This window comes from Drosophila mojavensis, unplaced genomic scaffold, assembly GCF_018153725.1.
Source record: "Drosophila mojavensis isolate 15081-1352.22 unplaced genomic scaffold, ASM1815372v1 contig_80, whole genome shotgun sequence".
NCBI classification, from domain to species: domain Eukaryota; kingdom Metazoa; phylum Arthropoda; class Insecta; order Diptera; family Drosophilidae; genus Drosophila; species Drosophila mojavensis.
In genome coordinates, this window is record NW_025318906.1 from 2840769 (window position 1) to 2866756 (window position 25988).

The following is a 25988-nucleotide window of genomic DNA, read 5'->3' on the forward strand; positions in this document are numbered from 1 at the left end:
AGGTGAGTACGAAAGTTAAACTGCTTGAATAAAATACTGCAGAAGCAAGCAGTGTGTAAGCTGCTGGTCTACAATAAGAATATTCAGTGCATACTTTTATGCGCAGTGGTAATTAATTTATACATTTTGAATTCACAGTCGTTGCATTTCAAATCAAAAAATGATAAATAAATACATACAAAATATAATATATAGTAAAATTATATTACTATGAAAAAAATTCAAATTTAGTTACAAAGAAAACTCATTATATCCAGATACTATGTATGATGATATGTATATGATGATATCTATACATCACTTAAATCAAATGAGAAAGTAATTAATTTTCTTTTACTTTGAAATCCCTTACAAAATCATAAACCCTTTAAAGACATTTTGCACTGTTGAGCCCTGATTAATTTAACATTTCACAGCACTGTTTTGTGTTTGACAGATTTCGTTATAAATTAAATTGTACAAATTGTGTGTATGCCATATTTCACATAATTAATACGCCTGGCACATTTACACACACACACAAACACATAGACACGTATGTGAATTACCTGCATAATTTTAGTTGGAAATTGGCGCATCTATTAATTTATGCATATGCACACGAGCATGCACAAACACACACACAGACGAAGACATGTACACATATGTTGCACACACACACACACTCGCACACATAGACACTGCTGCACTGTCCAACTGCAAACCGACTAACGAGGATTATAATGACGCTGTCTAGCCAATTGCAATGGCTTTTGCTTTGATGTAAAGTGCCGACAGCACAACAAGCCTAAGCGGACTAATACACACACACACACACAGAGACGCACACGTTCACACACACAGCAAACAGTCTAGACGAGACAACAGGCAGACAGCTTAACGCAAGGCAATTTCTTTTTTGTCATCGAATATCCTTGAGGCACCGCAAATTGCCGCCACTTAAGCTGCTGCTGCCGCCACCACACCCTCTAGCCCCTACAGCCCCGCCCACAGCCAGCTAGCCCCTTGGCCGCTGTGTTACCTAGTGCAGCGCACTAATTAGCGTGAGAAACGTGTGCGTGAGTGTGTGTGTGTGTGTGCATGCGTATGTGTGCGTGCTATTCAAATTGATCAAATGCTGCATTTTGGCTTATGCTGTCTCTCTCTCTCTCTCTCTGTCTCTCATTCGCTCGCTTAAGGAGGCTTCACTGTGGCTGACTTTGATGTTTGCCCATAATCGTTCTTTGTTTGGTCAACCATTTCATTTGATATACGATATATAGTCAGCCAAACTAACACATACACACACACACACATTTACTTCCGTTTTGCACGTATTGCATTACCTTGCCCTTTCCTGATAAAATGGCAATAACAAAAATATTACGCATACGCCGCATATGACCCAGAGGAAACTCACACACACACACACTAACACAATATATCGCATATATATGCCATAAATTCTTATTAATATCATTTTGATCGAAAACTGATTCATTTCCTGCTGCTGCATCCATCTCGAATGTCCGCAGTTAGCACTTTGATGTGCGCCGGATATTTAGAAATTCATTCATAAATTAAAAATTGCCAAATTTATATTAGAAATCAGGAAAATATGAAAATGCAGGAAAATGATTGCAAATACATACGTGTGGGCGGCAAAAATATATTTAAATGAAAATTGCAAAATTGCTAATTTCTATGTGGCCCACAAATCAGAGATAGAAGCAGAGCTGATTGCGCATACGTCATGTGGTACGCGCTTGTAAAACTTTTTTAGATATTGTTTGTTATCAGAAAAAAATGGGAAAAAATGCAGCACATGCAATGCAGAATCTCAGGCAAATGTGTTTGCCACATGCATTGCCTTGTCATTAGTTCAGCCAGTCAGTGAGCTGGGAGAGAGAGAGGGAGAGCGAGAGCGAGACTGAGAGAGCGACCCTTAATGCACACGCAGCACGCTATTGCCCAATAAAACGCTCAGCGACGCTCCACTTGGCAGGCAAGGGCCAAGAGCAGCGGCAGCGGCAGCGGCAGCGGCGACAGCGGCGTCAGCTACAACTACGTCTCCATATCCATAGCTACGTCGCCGTCTGTTGCACATCAAAATTTCTTAATTTTTGCTAACGTCGCATCGCAGCGCGCTCCGCTCGTTGTTCGCCGTTTGCTTAGTGCATGACGTGCAGTTTGTTTTTACAAATATCTGGCAATTAGATCTAAATTATGACGCTGTTTGCGCCATAAAGAAATCGCTTTTCTCGCTTGCCAGTTGCCCAGTTAGCAGTTAGCAGTTGGCCAGCTCGCTGCAGTTGCTTCAGCTGCTGCTGCTGCTGCTGCTGCTGCAAACAATAGACAGTTAAGGCCAGGCAGATATTTTTATGTTTATGTTTATGCTGATGTTTACTATATGGCCGCAGCATGGCACTTGCTGCATTTAATGAGCCACGCAGCTTGCCAACAACAGCAAACAAACACTCACATACAGAGGCACAAACACAGACACAGATACAGACTCAGCTGCCTGCTATACAGCCGGAAATGCACACACACACACACACACAGAAATATGAAAAGAAAATAAATTGTTGAGGTAGCTGAGCTGGCTATATACCCTGTCAGACTTGAGGCAGGTTAAGTAGAAACGTAACCTGCATGACTTTACTAAAACTATACCCTGTAGGAATTATAATTGAGGCAGTCCAACCACAATTACGCCCGGTAAAACTTTTAATTGAGGCCATTGAAATAGAAGACCTACAAATAGCAGGTGAAGTGAAAGCGTACCCTGTAAAATTTATAGATGAAACAGCCTTACTAAAACAATATCCTGTAAACTTACAGTTGCGGCAGGTGAGGTAGAAAGGTACCCTGTAAGATTTATAGGTCTGTAGCAGACACAACTGAAGTGGAATATATCTTATGAGCCTAACTAAAACTATAGAACGTAAGACTAAATATAAAACGTAAGAATTTTAGTTAGGGCAAGTGAAGCAGAAATGCATCCTGTAAAATTGATAGATCTGTACTGATTACACAACTGAACTAACTAACTAATAGACTGTAAGACTGACCTGCAAGGCTTATAACTGTGGCAGGTGAAGTAGAAATGCGCCCTGAAAGGGATTCATTGCATCCAGAGGTATACAAAATATTAATTAAACTGAGCTAGATATGGAGCCTGCATCTAGCTTTTCTGAGCTTCTGGCTTCATTTAATCAACTAGTGAAGGCAGCTTTATAAATTGGTAATATATGTCAGGTATATATATATGTGGTCTAGTCATACAGAAGAGAGGTAATATCTAGTAGATTAGTTTAGCTTATTCCTATACTTTATGCTGCAATTCAGTTCATCAAGGCTGTATTCTTGAAGTGCATATCAAACAAATATATCGTATATATTATGGTATATTATATTGATAAAGATCTAATGATACACAAACTTCTGCAAGTAGCTCTTCTCTAGTTTGTCTGATAATAAATACACTCAACACATACTTGCTTAGGGTTTTAGAATTTGCCTGCCCAATTTAATGCTATGCATTAACTAAACCACTGCATTGCTAACTACAGGGTATCAAATATGCAAAACTAACTTTCAGAAAGAAAAGAGCTTAAAAGCCATGGCCACATCAGCTGTTCAGCAAGTCGCAAACTAGCAACAACAACAACAACAACAACAGCAGCAATTGCAACTGCAGCAGGTTCCTTCATACTCACACACACAGAGGGACAGTCGGTCGGTCTCTTTATCTCTCCCCTCTCTCTCTCTCTCTCTCTCTCTTTATGTTGCAGTTAACTTATTAAAATGAAATTTATATTTTTTAACGGCACACTTCAAATGCTCGCCAAAATGCTTTTAGGCCAAAACGCGGGCTAGTCCTTAAACACGAAGCAACAAGTCAACAACAGCAGCAGCAACAACAATAACAACAACAGCAGCAGCAGCGGTAGCAACAACAAAAAACGAATTCTCAAAACATTTGTAAAGTTCTCGCTCTCCTCAAACTGTCGCACGGCCTCTCTTTCGCACAGCCCATCGCCATCTCTCTCCCCCACTCTCTCTCACACACACACACACTCTCTCTCTCTCTCTCTCTCACTCTCCATCTCTCTGTGCGTTTGGCTAGCTAAGCGAGAACTTTGGTTTTCAAAATTCAGTCGGCATTCGACCATCAGTTGGGGCGCACGTCTTTCAATCGGGCCCAAAAACAAAAACCAAATCGACAGCAAATCGAAACAAATTTAACAGTTTTACGCGCAAATATTGTGGCTAGACACAAAAACTGATAAATAAACAAATACTTTTACAACAATTTACGAAATATTTGTTTTGTTTTACATTTACATAATTTGTTTCTTTTTTTTTTTGCTTTTGTAATTTATATTAACTTGTGCAAACGCTGACAAAAACACGCGCTAAAATAAAACAAGAACAGGAAACACAAACTAAATGCAAATTTTGCAGTTTTTAATTTACATATAATATAAAATATATATCTATATACATGTATATATAAATATATATATATATATATATCTGCTTTGAGTTTGGCATATATATTCCATTTAACTGTCATAAAAGTCGACCAACAGCAAAGTGTGCCAAAAATTATTGTAAAAAAATTTACAACGTAAAATTTACAACAAAAACGACCAAAATTTATACATATAAAAAAAGTAAATAAACTTAACATAATCAAATTTATAAATGTAATACTTGTAGTAACAAAAATTAAAAACTTCTTGGTTACAATTGCAACTAATAGAGGTAAGAAAAAGTTGTAAAAATTATTTGTTTTGGTTTTTGTGGGTGAAAAATTTGTTTATTATTTAAAAAGAAAAAATTAACATTATACTAAAGACTATTAATGTAAAAATTTCAATATTTAACATATAAATACAAAATATAATATTTAAATGTTTAAATCAATTTATAGAATTAAAAAGTTTTTTATTTCGGGGTTTTACAACTAAAAAAGAAAAGAACAAATCGAATATAAAGGATATATATATAATATACCTAAATCTACAAACTTTTGTGTACATTTTCTTTTCTCGTTTTTTTCTTTTTTTAATTAGATTTTTCACGAATAAAAATGCTATATATTTAATTAAATAAACAAATTATAAAAAATAAAAAAATTAAATAAAACAAATTTTAATTGCTAGACAATAAACAGCTTCATGTTTTTAGCCCCTTAAATATGAAGAAATAAGATTAAATTAAAAAATAAAATTAAACTGCTAAAAACACACACAAATAATTATATAATAATAAATATAAATAATACAATAATACATGCAATGACTTTATTATAGATTTGTAAGCTATACATACTTGATCTGGACTTGAGTTAATCCTCATATCATCCCTCTGTTTCTATGTTTTAACGTTTCGATCTCGTAATCCCGAAGAGGAAGTGCATTGACATGTGCCTACGATCAGATCAAGTTCGTCTCTAGCAATCGAAAGCATTTCCATTCTCATACATTCAACTCGAGCAGAAGCTTTGCTTCAATTAACTTGAGCCTATGTCTTCAATAGCTCAATTCAGGCAATAAATGATCTAACGTATAAACTTTGCACAGATAATTTATTCTCTACATAAAAGCAGCTGTGCAGGGTATCTGGTGGTCATTCACTTCTGACCCTGCTAAGGTACAGTTACTTATCTCATACATATGTTTAGGATGTACGAAACATATTGCATATCTTTATGGAAAATTCTTCTTCTTCTTCACAAATTCTTTGATATTTAATATTAAGAAAATCAATTGGTTTGTAAAAAATAAAGTTAGCTCAGTATTGTCTTTTATTAAACTTGAATTGAATATAAAATTAAATTTGATATTATTAATGGTATTTTATTATAATTATGACAGTAATTCCAATGATTAAAATAGTTTCTTAATGAGTAAATAATGTTTTGTTATTTATATTTAATTGACATATTTAATTTGTGAATTTTAGTTTATATTAAGAGTTGATTGAGCTCAGCTGCTCCTTAAGCACTTGTAGCCAGCAACAGTTAGAGGCTTCAAAACGAGCTCAGATGAGGAAAATAGAAGCATAGGCTAGATTGTTAACACCTCTAAAGTCTGCTTCAACAAGGTGCGAAATTGGGTTTGCATTTTTTTGTTGCTGTTTTTGGTTTTTTGCAGAAAACTGTCTACAAATTGTTTGGTTTTGATTCGTTTTCTCTTTTCTTGTGCAGCTGCAAATAGTTTTTCCATTCCATTCAGGCAATTATGGAAACAACATGCACATACATATATATAGGAAAATAATTCCACGTATAATTGCCGTTCTCAGACAATAACAAAATTCTTGCATAGCTGTCAACAGAATTATCGAAAGACTCAATAACAGATCCAATTTCAATGTGCGACGATATTTATTTTCATTCGCTGCGACAACAACAACAACAACAACAACAATAATGATGTTGACGACGATTTTAGATGGTTTATTTCTTTTATATATATATATTACGCTTTCTTCTGGGTGCAGACAGTCAGTTTTGATTCCCTGTTCTGTTCTTCCAATAGAAGACAGCAGAAACACACAGACAGACAGACAGCGTGCGAGCGGAGCTTAGAGTATGTGTAAACAACAATTTCACGCAACTAAGATGGCAAATAAACAACAACAACAAGAGTATACCAGGAGGAAATGTTAGACTAGAAGATACCCTAGATGCTATCATAAAAACGTTAGAAAATTTAAGTAGAAATCTTTAAACTATCTTTTATCTTCTGCTAGAAAAAATATCTACAGATAATCCTAGAAGAAATATTTCACTATATTTCTTTTACAAATCGTAGAGATATTCAATACAGGAAGACATTTTAATCGTTATTTTAATACAATTTCAATTCCAAAAATTATTATGAAAGTCCCAGTCTTTGCCTGGGTTTTCGAGAAAAAAATTTTAATATGCATTTTTACATAGGAAAGATTCTAACCTATATATAAAGTAAAACAACTTACATTTCAAATTTCACATCTTTATGTCATTTAATCTTCACTAAGTTCCCTAAGATCTTTTGCTTTTTGATAAAAGCGAGAACATATACATATATAGCTATATAGATATCTACGCTATCAACATTTCCCCACAGTCAATATACCCAGCTTCAAATAGTTTAAGGGTATCTGCAAAATTCTCGCGCGCTTTTCTTCAGCTTTGGCTGCCGCAATTGCGAATCCTATTGATTTCCTGTTTACCAAATGCCGAGACTGAGTCTTCCAAGCTGGCGTTAATGAGGCGTTCGATGTTCTTATTGTTGTTGTTGTTGTTGCTGCTGCTGCCAGCTGCTGTATGCATTAGATCAGAGTAACAACAACAACATTCACTGCAAATATGTGCCCAGCACTTTGCAAGTGTCGGGCTTTTTCGGCCAACGCTGCGTATGTGCAATGCAAACGAACGCGTGACGTTCGAGCGCAAAGAAAACAAACAAAAGCTCACTCCCCTATAGATGGATCACATGATGCGTCTGATGTGCCACTCGCTGGCCCGCTCGCCCGCTCTCCCTCTCTCGCTCTCTCAGAGTGGGAGGCTCGACTCGCGCACACACACACACACACACAGAGATACAGTTAGCCGGCAGCCGGCTTTCGGGCAGCCGCAGCGTCTGTTTGGCTGCTCGATTGACCGTCGTCGTGTGGCCTCCGATTTGATTTGTTTGTTTGGTTTATGTATATTTATTGAAAATTTACTGCTTGCATAACAAACGACGACCACGACGACGTCGCTGATGCTGGCCTTCCCCCCGCGCCACTGGCACGCCCCCGCCTGCCCTGACTGCTGGCATATGCAAATTTGCGTATGCGTAAGTGGGCGGCATTGCTTGGCTGGCTGACTGGAGAGGAGGCTGTGGGGCGTGGGCGTGGGCGTGGGCATGGGCGTGGCTCTGTGCTAGGTGTCACTGCCCAAATGTCATTAATCTCGCGCCCAAAAACAAAAAGAAACGTTTACTTTAGCTTGATGAGTTTACTGAAAGGAATTTCCTGTTGTGCGGCATGCGATAAAAAAAATACCAAAAATTTCTTAAGAAGCGAAATTTTTCATTTATGAAACCGAAAGCGCGGTTGACCTTTTTTTATGCTATAAATATATACGTATATGTATATTTCTTATTGGGTTAAGCCAGAACCTACGTCTGCTATACAGCACAGTTACTCAGCTACAGATACAGATATATCGATGCAAATACAGATACACAGGGAGAGAGGGAGGCAGAGAGAGAGAGAGAGAGAGAGAGAGAGAGAGAGAGAGAGATATCGAGCTGAAGCCAGACTCTGTCGAGGCTAAAAATAACTCGGGTCGTAGACGATTGGCAGCTGGCTGGCCCCCAACTCTGGCGGCTGTGCGCAGCTATTGCGCAATCGTGGCGGCAACTTTGTTGCCCCAACAACAGCAACAACAACAGCAAGAGAAGCCGAAGAAGAAGCAGCAGCAGCAGCAGTTAAAGGCAGAAGCAGGAAGCAGCGGCATGAATGGACACAGACCCTGGCTGTCGCGGAATGCCAAATAAACAACAACAACAACAGCAACAAAAATAACGTTGGCATTGGGCGCGTAGGTAAACGGATTATCTGTAGATAAGCAATCAATATATATATGCATACATATACATACATATATATATAAACACTTATATATAACAAATATTTATAGGTGTGTGTGGGAATTTATCAGCTATGCTCGCATAGTACATATTTCATATTTCCTGTCAATCCCTAACATTCTTATGTATCACAGTCTTCGCTCTAAGAATCACATGTACAGTTAGTGTACCTATAACTATACCTATAACAAATACATAACTGTGTATCAATTGAGGATTAAGTTAGTAAGTAATAAGCCTGCTAGTAAAGGAAACCTTTATCTATAAGCAAAGAATCGTATGATGGATTGGATCATAGTATATGCTATAATAATATACATATACTAGTATAATTATACTACAAAATTATACTACACTATATATGTATATATTGATTAAATCTATGAGCTCAAGAAGAGTAAACGATTTTTTAAGATATAGATCTTAGTTATTGTGAATTATGGGATGAATGGGAGAAAGAGAGAGAGCGTGTGTAAGAGAGAGAGAGAGAGAGAGAGAGAGTGGGAGAGAGACATAGAGACAAGCTGAGAGGCGGGAAGAGGGGCAGCATATAGGCATCTCTCTTAGTGATAAAGAGCGAAAGGAAATCTAATCTCAAATTTAATATTTAGCATATATACATATATTATAAATATTTTTATGGCAATTCATGTTATATATTTTAGTTTCTGTTGTCAGTTATCTCATTCTGCTAATTATAATAACAGTTTTATCTAATTTGCAAAGCTTTGGCACTGTTTGCCAAGCACTTAACGTATCACATTACCGAATGTTTTATAGCACACAAATATGCAACTGACTCGTGCCATCTCTCCTTATCTATATAAATAAACAATATATAAACATATATACGATTAGCCATTTAGCACAGCTTCTCTAATAGTTCTGTTTATCGCTGGCCATGTGCTAATGAGCTTGACCTGGTCAAAAGCAAATGGCTGAGCATTGGATACCAACAGCTACCCACGACAATATGCAACTGCAACTGAATGTGGCAAGCTGCATGCTTGCTGCTGCAACACACAATGAAACTGCACTGATATTTGGTGCAGCTTAATTGAAGAGTTTGAAAGTTTGTCTTTTTGAATATGCGATGCACTTGTTGCTGAAGTGCAGCAACAACAGCCAACAGCAACAGCAACAACAACAACAGCAGCAGCAGCAGCAGCAGACGCCAGCGGATGCAATTCAATACAAACAACAAGAGCAACAACAACAACAACAAAAATCCAGAATAAATGCCCAAAAAACATGAAAACAGGTCTTTAAAGCCGACGTCGCGACGTCGGCCAACGGTCAAACTGCATCAAGAAAAAGGCAGGCTATATAAGAATATATATATATATATCTAAATATATATATAAAAGTGCACATATATATATGTATATATTCCTATATACATTATGTATATGTATGTGTATGTCTGTGTGTTATTGGGGTTTGGCAATGCAGTTGCTAAGCTTTTGCCTGCTGCGGTGAATGCATTTTATGCGGTTGTTGTTGTTGTTGTTGTTGCTGCTGCTGCTGCTCCTTGCATTTCTATACACTTGAAGCAAAAAGGCATTGTGAATATGCCAGAGAATGTGCAACGTCTTAGATAAACCTAAACTTTTTTGTAGAGAATATGGATCTAGCTATAGACTCAGTTCCAGCTAGCCTGAATAAAAAGGGATCAATAATTTTGAATCAAATGAAATTTTCCTAAATATTTAACAATTTAGCATTACAGACTGTTAAAAATCTATTGAATCAGAGCAATTTATCGATATATTTCAGGCACTGTTCTTTACAGTCCTAACTTCTAGACAGCCCCACAAAAGTCACAAAAACTAAGCTAAAGAAATTTCCGTAAGGGTATTCAATTTGCGTCAGTTTCACAGTTAACTGTTTAGCTCAATGTGCATGTTGTTGTTGTTGTTGTTGTTGTTGGTCTTGTCGTTTGCTTTAGCTCCTTCAAACCAAATTTTTGCTTCAACTGCTATTCTTGTTGTTGTTGTTGTTGTTTTGTAAACACTGTGGAATTTCAAGCATTTGCGCGCGCAAAAATGAATTTAAAAAAAAAAACCAAACCAAAACAAAACAAAACTTTTAGTACAGTAAACACTCCAAAATTCTGCAGAAACTACGCAGACTGACGTAGACTAGACTAAATCAATAATAACAGACGAAACAGTAATAATAATGAAAATTAAAAATGGAAAATACATGTAGAAAGCAGTCAATATAAATACTAACAACAACAAAGGCTAGTAGCTTAAAATATATATTAAAAAAAGAAAATAAGAGAGAAGAAAAAATGCAATTCTAAAAATAGCCAAGCTTCTTGCGTCTTGCACGAGGCACGACAGGAATGCAGCTCCAATGCAAGTGCGTGTGCTGCACTTGGACGCTGTCCGCTGTCTGTGTGCGTGTGTGTGTGTGTGTTGCAGTGCAGACAGCGTCTGGCTGTGCCGGGTTAACCTGGATAGCCACTGGCTGCCAGGCTACAGAGCCAGCCAGTGAGCCAGCCGAGCGACCAGCCCAGCGACCATCATATAAAATGTCGCAACGCATGTTAACGCAATAATTTTTTTTCTCTTTTGCATACCCTGGCAAGCATTAAAACTGGGTAAGCAGAGCATATTGGCTCTCGTTGCAAATACGAACATTCGATTGTGGAAGTTTTGCTATCGATGCGCTGAGACGAGCTCATAGAACTCGCCTTTCTCTAGCTTCTTCTCTCTGATCTAGACAACTATAAAAGTTGCAATCTTAAAATTTATTACATATATGTATATATATTCTTATAGGCAACATGTTTAGTCCATCTATACAATCATTGCCTGAATAACAATAAAAATCAATTTGAAAATTTATTATTATAAATTAAATTTATTATTTATTTTTTCCCATAACTGGAGAGCATATTCGCTATGATGTTTCTCTGAATGTATAAAGAGAGCTGCATGAATCGCTGCAAAGCTGCAAATGGTGTGTAACAGCTATACATAAGCAAATTATAATACAGACTTCGTTACAAATTTATATTGAGCCTTGGCAACAGGTTAAACAAATCAAATATTTCCAATAGCAATATATTACATTTTACCTAATATCAATTTTCCAATTTATGAAGCAAATTCAATTTAAAACTGAAATACCCCCATAAGTTCAGGCAATCTAAAATATATTAGCTGAATACTTTTAAGATCAGCCCAAGCTTGCTTATAAAGATTTCTAGTCGGTATTATTATTATTTAATTTTTTTTTTTAATATTAAATTAAAGCAAAATTAGAAAATATAATGTGCTTAGCGTTTGATACACAATTTATAGTATTTTATGCGGCCTTAGGTAAAGTAATACTTGCAATACTTTCTTGAAACTATTATATTATATTATTAGAATATATTAAGCGCCTTTAAACATGATTTAATCCTAATACAGTCTTATATGTGTATAGGTATTTAATTTGTGTTTTTTTTTATATATTTATTAAGTGTAGAACCGGTACATCAAAAATATAACTAGAACAACACAGGGAAGGTAAATTAATAATAGAGCCGAACCCCACACCGAGTTATGGGGATTTTAATATAGGTATTAAATGTACTCACCTCGCATCATTCTTAAAATTAAAGGAAATTTTGCAGTCTGTCAGTTTCGCACAAAGCTCTATTGTTTTTTTTTTTTTTGCATGCCTTGCAGCCCCGACTACATGCTGCCCCGTTCATGAACATGAACCATGACGCAGTAGGTCATTAATTGTTTACGAGGAAATGTGCAATGTCTGGCTGCGGCACAGGTAAAAACAGAGAGAAAAAAGCAGAAAGAAAGAGAGAGAGAGAGAGAGAGAGAAGAAGCAGCAGATGAAGAGGAAAAGACGCTGAAGCAGGCTAATTTGGGGGGCCAGGCTGAGCAGGCCGCAGGCGGCACTTAAACGAGCTGAAAAGACATTGACAATTGTTGCCGGCTTATGTGGCGGGCCACAACGAAGAAGCAGCAGAAGAAGAAGAAGAGGGATAGAGATAAAGAGAGGCAGAAGGCGAGCGTAGGCTGCGCCTCAAGGACGTTGCCAAGTTAAGCAAATTAGGATGCTTGAGTTAATCTAACAGCCGGCACATGCACAAGTCACACTCGAGTCACGTTTTGCTACTCAATGCAATTGTTGCATGTCTCTGTCTGTAGCTGTCGCTATCGCTATCGCTGTCTCTGTCTCCGTCTCTGCATCTATCTGTCTCTGTCTGTCTGTCAGTCGGTGCTGTTGGTGCTGTCTGTCTGCATATGTTTGGTTTGGCTTGAGCACGTCCTTAATGTCATGACAATGACGGCAGCAGCCAAAATAAAACAAACGCCAAACTAGCGCGCCAAACTGCAAGTCAGACAAACAGAGAGAGAGAGAGAGAGAGAGAGGGAGAGAGAGAGGGAGAGACAGAGCGAGACAGAGCAGCGAAGACAAACGCGACTGCATTATACGCCAAACCTACCTACAAAATAAACTCGCGCACCTGCCTCTGCAACGGCAGCAGCATTGCAGACAACGACAGCGATGACAGCAGCAACAGCAACAGCAACAACAGCAGCAGCAGCAGCAGCAACAGGTTCTTTATTTTTAGTAGTCGCATTTTGAAAACCGCCTGCTCAATGTCAACTCAACGTTTGAGACTTAATTGTTGCCTCTTTGCAGTCTTTGTTGTTGTTGTTGTCTTTGCTTTTGCTTCAGCAAAAAAAAAATGAAATTCTTTGTGCCTGACTGTGGTTGCATCATGTCGCCTGAAGCATGTGCTCCATTCAAGTGGCTGCAGTCGGCGACGCTAACAATGCCTGCTCCAACAGAAAAATAATATATATATTTTTATTCCATGCGTATTAATTGATAAAAATATATACTAAATATATTGAAATTTCTTTAAATCATTTGCAGCACACCAGAGCAATTGTTGCTGCTGCTGTTAGTTTGCCTTGTCATGCGGCAGCAACAACATCATCAAACAAACAGTCAGAACAATTTGACATTTCTAAAATCAAATTACAAATACAAGCGCAGAGACATGCGGACAATGCGCGCACTTCCGTTCGCAGCGCGCAAGCCAAACCAATTAGCGGCAACATTGTCAAAGACGTCAGCAACGGCAGCAACTGTGGCAGCGGCAACAGCAACAGCAACAGCAACTGCTGCTGCTCGCGAATGTAGCACAATTCTAAGTTTATTTATAGTAATCATATGGATGGCTTTGCAGGCGATGGCCAATTGCCTGCGCTATGCTCGACGCATAATTGTTGATCATGATGATGATCGTGTTGGTCGTGATGATGTTGCTGCTGGCCATGACCGTGACGTCAATACACATATACTAGCACATGCACGCAATACGCACGCCGGCAACAACAACGACATCATTGACGCTAATGATGAGGTGTCAACGGCACGTGAACAACAACAGCAACAACATCAGCAGCAGCAGCAACAGCAGCAACACCAGCAGCAGCAGCAACAGCAGCAGCCTCATTTATCTAGTTCTAGTCCACAAAAGAGCAGCCGCTGCGAGGCAGCAACAACAACAGGCACAGGTACAACAGCAGCAACAACAACAGCAACACGCGTCATGTTGCCGGCAGCAGCAGCAACAGCAGCAGCCAAGTCTGGACAGCCATTGATGACTTTGTTAATTGCATTGCTGCTGAGCATGCGGCACGCATCGGGTAAGAGGCATCCATCACACTCACACACACAGCTGCACTGACTCATGCTTGACCCAAAATCAAAATGAAATGATAAAACACAAACACAACAAACACACACACACACACACAGTTATAATAAAGTGGCGCCAATCGCTGCATACATTTTCGTTAGCTTTGTCTCCGTAACTGTATCTTTAGCTTGAGCTGTCTCTGCCTCTGTCTCTGTCTCTTTCTTTGCCTCGGCATATGCATCTCTCTGTCTCCATCTATTGCTATCTCTATCTCTGTGTGTTTTCGGCGCGTTCATTCGCCTCAGATAAATGTGACACATTATCTCCCAAATATGACGCAATTTCTCAACACATTCTCACATTTGTCTCAGCCCCATGTGCCAAATCAATCGAGAGGAAACAAAATAAAAGCAACGCAAAAACAAAAAAAAACACGCACAAAAAAATTGTATAAAAAATTGCAAACAAATTTTGCGGCTTTGCCTGCCATCATTTATTAACGCCCGGCATATTTTTTATATTTTTTATATTTTTTATTTATTTGCTTTATCTGTGGCAAAAATATTTTGAAAGCCAAACGGCAAATATCTCACATTTGATCAATTTATCAACTCAACCGAGAATTTCTATGCACACATCTAGATTTCTGGTTTTATAGAGTCGCTGAGCTATAACAAATTCTTAATTAAGAAATAACTTTGCGAGCGTTAAGGCATTTAATGCATGTAAATGTTTCAATTAATCATTAAGCAAATGCATTCGAATGCATTCAAATCGATTTAGCAGCTGTTCTAGATTAGATTTTATTTTATTTTTATTTTTTTTCAATTCTTTATATAGTTTATAAAGTTTATAAATTTACATTCGACTATGGCAAATCTATAAAAACTCGGAATAGAATTATAATATTATTGCCTAGTTCATTCCATGGCCAAAGCCCTTAAAAGTGCCCACGTAGAGCAGAAAAAAGTCGAGCAGGTTTTACAGAATCGTCATAGTTCGTATTGTTATGCTTATGGTATTAGTATGACATGATGTTGCTCTCGGCGATTCTCAAAAATTCATATAGGCTCTGTAGCATTTTAATGCATTGAAAATTAATTTGTTTTATTGTAGAAATATCGTGATAGGCAAGCGTCTCTTTTTCTCTCTCTCAGGCACTCTGCCACGACCTCATATCCTTCTTCATTTAGACATATACTCACGGACTCCATTTTAGTTTTTTATCCGCATTTTTCACTTCATCTTTCTGTATACATTATTTCAGTGCTACTTCCAGTAATAGTCGTATTTCTTGCCTTCTTTTTCTGTCTTCCTGTTTTTCCTTGTTCTTTCTTATGCATTCTGTCCTTCTCTTGATAATCCAGTCTTACTCTCTTTCTGTCTTATTTCACTTTTTTGTCACTCTCCTTTCCTCAATATTTTGCAATCATTTTGTCTCCCTCTTTTTCTATGTCACTCTCTCTCTCTCCCTCTCTCTCTCCCTCTCCCCCTCTCTCTCTCTTTCTCTCTTGTATTCTGTCCTTCTGTCTCTCTTGCTTATTTTTCCTTATCTTAAATCTGTGTCCTCATTCTCTCTCTCTTTCTCCATTTTTATATTCCTCTCGTTCAAGCTCTCCGTTACTCTTTCTTTCCTTCTCCTTATCTTCATCACTCTGTCTTTCTTTCACACTCTATACATCAAATTTTTTTTTTTCCTTTGACTCTCTCAATCTCCTCCTCTCATTCTGATTCATCCGACTCTTCTATGCAATTTTCATAAATCTAAAATAGAGCTTACATAATTCCATGTTAATCTTTAGTGTATTTCATGCATTCTTCTGCTTCTTCTTCCTGCACCTTATATGTCTGTAGCCGGCACCTGTTGGCAGTCGCATATGGGCAGCGGTAAATGCACTCAAATCTATTCAACAAACATCACAAAATCGGATTGCTGCGGCGCCAGCCAGACCTTCTCCTACACGGATCGAGAGCTGAGCAGCGTCGAGCATTTCTTTGCCACAGCCATCGGAGGCGGCGTTGAGTGTGCGCCGTGCATAGGTGAGTGAACCGGGCGGACAGACGGACAGTGGACATAGGAGAGACTGTCTGAGACTCTATAATTTTATGCAATCTTGCAGAGAGCTGCAAGGGTTTCAAATGTGGGCCAAACAAGAAATGCGTGAAGCGCAAGGGCAGGCCAAAGTGTGTGTGTGCGCCCGAGTGTGGAGCGACATTGCGCCGGAAGCAACAGCAACAGCAGCAGCAGCAGCTGCAGCAGCAGAAACAACAGCAGCAACATCACAATGCACCGGAGCAACAGCAGCAGCAACAGCAACAGCAACAACTGTGGGCGTCATCGTTGCGCGGTTCACGTAGTCTAAGTAGCGAAATTACAAACAGCAATTTAGGTTTAGATGGCGCCAAACGCCAGCATAAACAAAGCGACAGCAGCAACAACAGCAACAACAACGGCGCTGATAACCAAAGAAAACAACAGCAGCAACCAAGCCAAGAGCAGCGTATGCCAAAGCGAGCGAGTCATAGTCGAGGAACAGAGCAGGGCGAGACGAGGCATAGAAGACTTTTGATTATAGACAGCAGCAATTTGCAAGAGCAGCCCACAACCAGACGGCTGCACATGGAGGGCAGCAGCAGCAGCAGCAGCAGTAGCGGCAGCAGCGGCAGTGGAGGCCGAGTGCAAATGCAGATGAAGGTAGAAATGGAAAGAATGACGCCGACTTGGAGCAGCAGCGAGCGGCGCAGACATAGAAAAAATAACAGCAGCAACAACAATGGCAAACACTTAACAAGATCAATGGCGACAACAACAACAACAGCAGCTGCAGCAGCAACAGCAGCAACAGCAGCAACAGGAGCCAATGACTCGTCCACGACGCCTGCGCAGACATCTCAGTCTAGACACAAGTTGGCAAATGCTAATGAACCCGCCAACGACATTAATAGACAGACGTCGCCAAAGCGAGTCAGACACCAGCAGCAGCAGCAACATGCTCCAAATCACGAGCAACAATACGAGCAGCAGCAGCAGCAGCAGCGCAGGCGTAAGCACAAGCACAACCACAAGGATCAACGACGAACGGCAGCAAATACCACAATGTCTGGCTTGGGCTCAGTCGCTGTCTCTGGCGGACGTCGTCGCTTGTATTTGCCTGAACACGGAAGGGAATTGGCTGCGTCATCAGCGGGCCACAGTCACGGCCACTTGGCTAATGTCGATGATTTGGCATTTTTGCCAGCAATTTATGAGCGAGCGCCACTGGTGAGTCGAATTCAAATAAAATAAGCAAAGGCAAGGCGAACAAAATTCTATTGCATACGTCAAAGGGGCATGCCACAAGCAAATATACCCTGTACTGCAAAAAACGGATCAAATTTTTAAGCTATTATAATGTGGTTAGGGGAACTTTATAAGGGACAGCAGCAGAAAGATAGAAGCTGGAAAAATTGATTAGAAACATATATTTTACTATAAAAAATATTATTAAAAAAATTAAATTTACTTTAGAAAATGCTTTTAAAATTGACGATACTTCAAAAATTTATATTCTTATATATATTTTTAAAATTAAAATATGTTTTTTTATGTTTTAAAGTATATTTCTTTTTTTTTTATATTAAAATTTGTTATAAAAAATAATATAAAAAAAAGAAATACAAATCAAGAAAAAAAACAATTAAATACATAAAAATAGAATTTTTTAAAAGAAAACAAAAAATTAAACAAACCAACAAAAAATTTAAAAATTAAAAGAATTTGTTTTTTTTTTTTTAATATATACATTAAAAAAAATATATTTTTTTTCATACTTGCTTCAGAAGATATAGATAGATATTGTGTGTATTATCAGCAATAGCAAAAACATTTCTAGCATTAACACAAAGATTTAAGTCTAGGGTAAAACAGAAAACATATTAATAATGTTATTGAAATATTTAGGAACAGCTAAGTTGATTAAAATAATTATAGAACTATGCGAAAATGGTTAAATTGACAGCACTAACACATACACCCACTCTCTCTTTCTCTCTCTCTCTCTCTCTCTCCACTTTCCACTCGGCATTCTCCACTCTCTGCAGAAACAACAACAACAACATCAGCAGCACACGAATCCGGTTTGCGGCAACGATGGACGCACCTACAATACCGAATGCCAGCTGCGCAAACGCGCCTGCCGCACCAACAACGCCCAATTGGAGGTCGCCTATCGCGGCCACTGCAAGAGTGAGTACTGTAGCTGCAGCAGTGTTCATGTGTGTGTGCGTGTGTGTGTGTTTGTGTTTGTTGTTGTGTGTGTTGCTCGCGTGCCAAAACGCAGCGGCGTCACAATTAGATTAGATGACAAATTATTGCACATTTCAATTACGGCCAACAACTTGTCGCCAGTGGTGAAATCCACTGAGCCAAGACAGACAGACAAACGCTGTGAGAGACAGCCAGTCAGATGGACAGACAGCGAGGGACAGACGATGCAGCCAATCGAGCTCGCTTGTGTAATAATTTAATGATACAGGAAGCACTCGCAAACATGCTCAAATGATCAATAAAAACGTACAAGAACGTTGAGGCCGTGGCAGCCGTAGAACTTGTTGGATTAGCCGCAAGCGCTGCTGCTGCTGTGGCAAGACATAAAACGGCTGTGGCAGCAACAGCAGCAGCAGCAGCAGCCGCGGCAGCAGCAACATCTAATGTTGGCGCGTGCTTCAACTCCAACTCCAACTCCAGCTTTTGTGGAATGTGCAATCGCGCAATCTAAAGATCTGGCCATGCAGATCGTACTCACGCTCTCACTCTCTCTCTCTCACACACACTCACTCTATGCCTGTCCCTCTCGCGCTCTTGCCAAGCGCCTCGTAATTTTGTGCAGAAAAATGAATGCAATTTCTTTGGCGAGTGTCACAGTTGGCGCCAAGGCGTTTCAACGGGCCATATGCAATGATAAATTTGACAGTTTATAGCCAGCCATATTGAGCATATATATGTGCATATATATATCTTATATATATGTATATATGTGCCTTTACGCTAATCATAGAAATTGGCAAAAACAGCTTATTTATAGCATAATCAGCATATATGTATATATATATATATATAAATATCTATATTTATGTTCATATACATATAGAGGCCTCTAGAGTCAACGTATATTACAAACTGGCATAGGCAAGGTAATTCGCTAAATGTCTCTTCCTATATAACCGCAAGTTGATCTATATAAATATATATGGATATACATTTGACAAGTTTGACAGTTTTATGTTTGTATATATTATATATATATCCATCTGTAGCTGTGGCTACGGCTGCCAAGAGTTACATGAAATGCGCCAGCCCTCAATTGGCTGTGGCCTTTAAAGAGATTTGCCAGCGAACCGAAGGTCAATGGATTTTCTATATATGATTAGCTGAAATAGATTTATGAATATATATTTATGATAATACTTAAAAGAGATTTATATGACAAGGAAAATTTAAAACAGGAAGTCAGCCTTAAATAAGCTGCCCACGATTTGTGTTGGCTAGAAAAGTATGATTAATGAAATGTTTTAATTTTTATCATAATTTAAGAAATAAATATATTTATATATATATATATATTGATTTCAAAATTTATGCGTCTACGCACTTACAAATATATTTGTATCATAATCGTAATAAAAAGAGAAAAATGATTTTGAATAGAAATAAATTAATAATTTGATTGCCAAAATCAAGAAAAGATTTGCTTCGATTGAACACCGAATTTCCCAATTTCATATCATTGCATTTATAGAATTTTTAAACATTTACGTAAAATGTATTAACACGAATGTCAATATAAATGGTATATAAAACGTGCATATATCAGATTATAGAGCAATATAAAATGTATTCAGGTTTCACTATGTTTTCCTTATTTTGAATGTTTACCATTATTTATAGAAAGAGCACACATTTCCCATTATTTATAGCAGTTCGATTTCATCCAATAAATTAGCCAGGATTTGTGCAATAATTTTCTTATTTTCCCTACTATATAGCTAAGTTTCCCTTAAGCTCCATTATTAAATTACCCTGTTATGCCTATTTTCCCACTAAAAAATACTTTATTAATTCCCCTATTATTTTGGGTGTCTTCAATACCTGTCTAAGCTAGCCTTCCATAGCATTCTTCCATTTCCCCCTATATAAATATAACTCAACAAAATTTCCTCTCAATTTCCCTCTTTCCCCCTTACACACTCACACACACAGCTAGCTGCAATGGCGTCCAGTGCGTAAATGGTCTGACCTGCGTCGAGGATCAATACATGATGCCCCACTGCATCACATGCAAAATCGACTGTCCCTGGGATGACATCGCATACGATCTGGACGGCGACGGGCAGCCGGACGAGGCGCCCATTGTCGAGGAGCGGGCCGTCTGTGGCGTGGACGGGAAGACATATCGTAGCACTTGTGATATAAAGCGTATGATTTGCAAAATTGGACGATCAATTGCTGTGGCATATCCGGGTCCATGTCGTGGTACGTAACTCCCCATCTGGCTGGCTAGCTACCCTAGCCTAGCTTTATGTAATTTATGGTACTTATTGATAAGACTTTAAAACTCAATCAAAACCAATTGAAAGTCGCTACCAAGTGCCAGTGGTTTGGCAAATTATTGCTATTGCAATTGCTGCTGCTGCTGTTGCTGCTGTTGATGTTGATGTTGCAGTTGTTGTTGTTGTTGTTGCTGCTGCTGCAGTTGCAATTGTTGTTGGTAGCGTTGGCTGTGCAAATTTAACAACAATCAACGCAGAACCGCAATTTGGCATTTGATTGACTTGACTTGGCTGAGGTTTCAACTCGAGTCACAACCACAAGCTGCTGTTGCTGCTGTTGCTGTTGCTACTGCTGCTGTTGCTGTTGCTGTTGCTGCTTGTTGTTGTCGCGCTGTCGTCTGCAACTGGCTGGCCATATCAAGTTGCGCTCAATGTTTGTTGGCTGGAAATTGCTACATTTGCTTATACGGCTCCATGATTGCCAGCAATTTGATTAGCCAGTTGCTGTTGTTGTTGCTGCAGCAGCAATTGTTGCTGTCAGCATTGCTCTACTTTAACAGTCGCGCATCTCTCTCTGTCTCTCTCTCTCTCTGTCTCAGTTGGCATAATTCATGCTTATTAATTTTGCGGTTACATTTTGCGATTGATCGACTCTCCGATTTCCAATTAATTATATGCAAGCAGTTGCCGCCTACAATGAGATGTTGCTGCCGCGATGCAGCAACAACAACAGCAGCAGCAGCAGCAGCAGCAGCAGCAGCAATGACAACAATTGCTGCCGCCGCCTTGGTGTCAGTCGCCGCACCAATTAAAGGCGTGGCGGGTGTTGCATTCTCGCCATATCTGAACGACAGACAGAGAGGCAATTGGACAGATTTTATAAACTGGTTTAGTGTGTCAGAGGCGGCAGCTCGGCTGCCCGGCTGCAATTGCGTGCTAATTGCTATGTTCTCTGTTTTTTTTTTTGTGTTTTTTTTCTTTTGCTTGTAATTATTGTATAACAAAAAAATAAAATAAATAGATTATAACTGCAATTAAAACAAAAGTCCGGCAACAAAATATTTCGAATTTCTGCACTCAAAAAGTTCTTTGATTTGCATCGAGCTCAGGCAGGTGGGCTAGCGGCAGGTTGGTAGGTAGGGCGGCGGCTCACTTAATTACAGATCTGTTGGCAATTGACAATGCCTAATTAGTCGCCAAATACTCAGGTGTTGATTACCTGTTTCTGCCATTATTCAACTTAACTTGGCCAATTAGAATAAGCGACTTTTGAGTAGATATATATAGATTATAGAGTGCGAAAACATAGTTAAGGAACTAAGTTTGGTATCTAGAATAGAAAATTGCGCAATAAAATACTTTTATATTCAAATTTGATTCATTTAAATTTCAGCTGGAGGCAGCTTACGGTCGCTTTGCTGGCTCTTTATAAGGTCAATATGAGATCTAATCAAGTTAAATAGTATTTAAGAATATATAGAGCCATATGCATATCTAGATATATAGTAAAGAATCGAATATGAACTATTATAATCGCAGTTCCTTTTGCAGAATTTTAATATTCAAGATATTCTACACCTGTTCTAGAGTATACCCTATTGCATATATACACCTAGCTACCTGTCCAGCTCTTGGTTCCACAAATGCCTATTCATTTGGCAGCTGTAACTGATTCATATATTCCATTCATACTTTAAAGTCGTCGCTGTCTGTCCATTCGCCCGTCCGTCCGTTTGTCCGCCTGTCTGTCTGTCTGGCTGTTTGTCTGTCCCATTCTCGTCATTAGTTTTGCTGTCTGCGCTGCAAAAAACTCATAAATTTTGCGCACCTTTTGCTGCAACCTGTCTTCAGCTGCCCCCTCTGCCCCTTCTTCCACTCTTAACCCGCTCTTTAAAGACTGTTCAAGTTGTTGCACGGTAGCCGGATATTAAAATAAATTAACATCATTAACAATTATTCACTTTTGCTTTTAAGCATCGAGGTGTGCGTGTGTATGAGTGTGCGTGTGTGCGTGCAGTTTGTTTGTTTGGTTTGCTTGGCATGCAAAGGCTCTGCAGCTCCAAGCTGCAGCTGTGCAGCTTCTGCTTGCAGCTTCTGTCTGCAACTTTATGGTTGATCGTCAGTCGATTAAATAATGCACACACACACGCAAACATTCTGCATTTGTTTTCCTTTTTCGTTTTTGAGCATTTTATCTTTATGGTTTGTAAGTTTATGGTTTTTCGTGTGCTTGTGTGCTTTCACATAAATATATTCGCACTGTCCCGATCGAGAACCCGTAAGAGAGCCCAAACAAAAAAGAGTAAAGCAACAGCAACAACAACAACTCAGCATTGAGCACAAACACAAACGCAAGCCAAGGCAAATAAATATGACTACACGTACAAGCCATTAAAAACGCCATTTTCGAGAGACGCAGCGAAGGCGAAGGAGTAGTGGTAAAAGGAATAGGAGAGGAGAGAGAGAGCGCGAGCGAGAGCTTAGCACTGTGATTGCGGAGCGCTCTGGGCTAGAGATGGCGTCGGTTCTAAGCTAGAGAGAGAGCAAGCACAACGTCACGACATTATTTAGTATTTTTTCAAGTATATATAATTATCATTATAATTATATATTTTTAAAATAGATTCAAAGCTTTATTCTATATAACATTATTAAAATTATGTTTTATATATTTGCTCATTTTAATAATGGTAATGATTTACGTGACTCCGCGTCATTCAGTCTTCAAGCGATAGTTACATATGCAATTCTTTAGAGATGTGCAAGTTATGTTTACATTTACCATACTTCGATATATGTATGCATGTATGTATATTAGATCCACTTCGTGCCAATCGCATTTCTCTTCTGAACACTTCGGCCCTGTGGAATTTCCCATTTACGATATTCACGCAGTCACGCAGCCATCGCTAAACTTGAGCTTTGTGTCCGCTGTTCGCGAGACGTCACTTTTGTCTGGCTGAGCGTCTGGGCTGGCTGAAGTTTACGATCGTATTAAAATCACCTTAAACAACACGCAATGCCAAAATGGCCAGACAGCTCAGCCCCAGTCCACAGTCCACAGTCGGCGGCCAGCAGTCGGCAGTAAGCAGTCCGCCGTCTGCAAGACAAGGTAGATGTGGTATGACCCAGGCGACCACAACGAAACTCTTTGGCCATGCCACACAATGTTGCAATAAGTTCCGCCAACAGTGGCAGCGGCAACGTCTGCTAAAAACCGGATGAAAGGACTTGCGGACATGCGGACGGACGTATGGGCTGCCGCTGGCGTTGATTAAACCACGTCGACATAACAAATTACAGCTGGGCTGCATTGTGACGGCATTATCAGCCGGCGCGGCCAGCGAACATATCCATCACAATCAACAAGTACCAAAAGGACGTAGTGCCTACTGTTGCCTGCGGCGAATATTGGCAGTTGAAATTAATAAACTTTAACTGTTACGAATTGCAGCCAGCAGCAGCAGCGGCACCGCCAGCAGTAGTTATGCAGACTGCCACGCCCATTCCCCTCGGGCTCCCCTTTCAGACAGCTGCAGCATTATTGAGGAATTTCCGCTTCCCCTCTCTGTCTACAGTGAGCAAAAGCTATGCAGCGCATTTACCCCTCTCTTCTTACACGCAGTCAACAACAACTATGCAGACAGACTCTATCCTTCTCGCTCCTCACTCAAAAGTTGCTAAGCAATTGTGCACAACATTTGCCCCAGGGCGCAACATTGTTGCCAAGATCATATACACGATATACGAGTGCATGCGTATGCCTGTGCATGTGTGTGTGTGCTTTTGCGGCTGCGCCGCTTGGCTGAATTGCCTTGGCCGCGGTCGGAGTCGGAGTCGGCTTTTGGCTACCGTCTTGCGCATGTCAAGAATGGGGCGGTTCCTGCCATACATTATACGTGTATACATTGCCATTGCCTGTGGTGTGAATAATGTGCCACCGCTCGAAAATTGCAGTGTGCAGCAAAAGCAGCAACAACAACAACAAAAACAACACCCAATTTAAAAAGCCAAAACAGCTGTAAGCGCTTTTTAAAGCATGGACCAGAAACATTGATAAATAATAAAATATGCACTCACCCTTTAAATGCACTTCACGCTTCTTATATTAATTAACGTTTTATTAAATTGTATGTATTTCACTTTTTATTTCACATAAAATTTCGCACTGCAGAATGTCCCATGCTTAAAGTGTTAACTAAGTTGCCACCTAGCTAAAAAAACAGAATGTAAACAAAGGAAATTATAATTGCCCTAAGCAATGTAAGCAAAGGAAATTTAACTAGCCTAAGCACACACCAAGAGCGTAGGCACGGTAAAGTGTCTACGATATTCGCAAAGGCTAAAAATTATTACAAATGAAATATTTTCTTATTTTTTTATCTTATTTATATAACATATTTGCTTAGCCGAGGTGCTTTAAAATAATTCCTCTCAACCCCTCTAATAATTGCGCTGGCTGCTCATACATAAGGCGTTTCCAGTTAACGCAGAAAAACAAAAAAAAAACCGTTGAAGGGTATTAGAAGCAGGCATTAAAATTTCGTGGCCTGGCCAGCTGCAGCCTGTCAAGAAATCTTGAAATAACACCTGCCGAAGTTCACATGATTTTTTTGGGCCAGGATATGCACGAGGGGGCCATTAAATCGAAATTGCCAGACATAAAAACGCAGAAAACACAAAAACTTAAGAAAAATAAATAAAAAGTAAACCCGACTGTAACTGCTTTAAATGTATGACTCGTAAAAATTTACCTTTGCAGCGGACCGCGTCACCTGTGCGGACATCAAGTGCGGCCCAAAGGATACCTGTCTGGTGGACCTGCAAACGCATATGCCCCGCTGCGTCTCCTGCCGCTATAAATGCGCACGCAAACAGCAGCGAACGGTGAGTGGCGAACGGCAGATAATGGGAATTTACTTTTTTCAATGGGGAAATTTTCTCTCTCTCTTCACAGCCATTCAGAGCGGATAAAATCTGTGGATACAACAACCACACATACAACTCGTGGTGTGAGATGCGCAAGGATTCGTGTGCCACGGGCTTCTTCATAGGCGTTCGCTCCACGGGCGTCTGTTAGATCAAATTAGCGAATTATTATCAAAACAAAGGAAAATCACATTAGCTTACATATACATACATACATATATATATTGTGCGCAGAAATG

General features: G+C 39.2%; 1 protein-coding gene across 1 annotated transcript; it reads left to right on the forward strand.

The window, feature by feature from the left end:
* The first annotated feature begins 4497 nt into the window (after positions 1 to 4497).
* On the forward strand, positions 4498 to 25988 carry LOC6578544 (AF4/FMR2 family member lilli). The gene is made up of 8 exons (XM_002004418.4): positions 4498 to 4752; positions 13521 to 14299; positions 16147 to 16332; positions 16413 to 17554; positions 18373 to 18517; positions 20531 to 20803; positions 25583 to 25707; positions 25778 to 25988. Exons 2-8 carry the CDS (start codon positions 13564 to 13566, stop codon positions 25898 to 25900), a joined length of 2730 nt encoding a protein of 909 aa, XP_002004454.2. The 5' UTR covers positions 4498 to 4752; positions 13521 to 13563; the 3' UTR covers positions 25901 to 25988.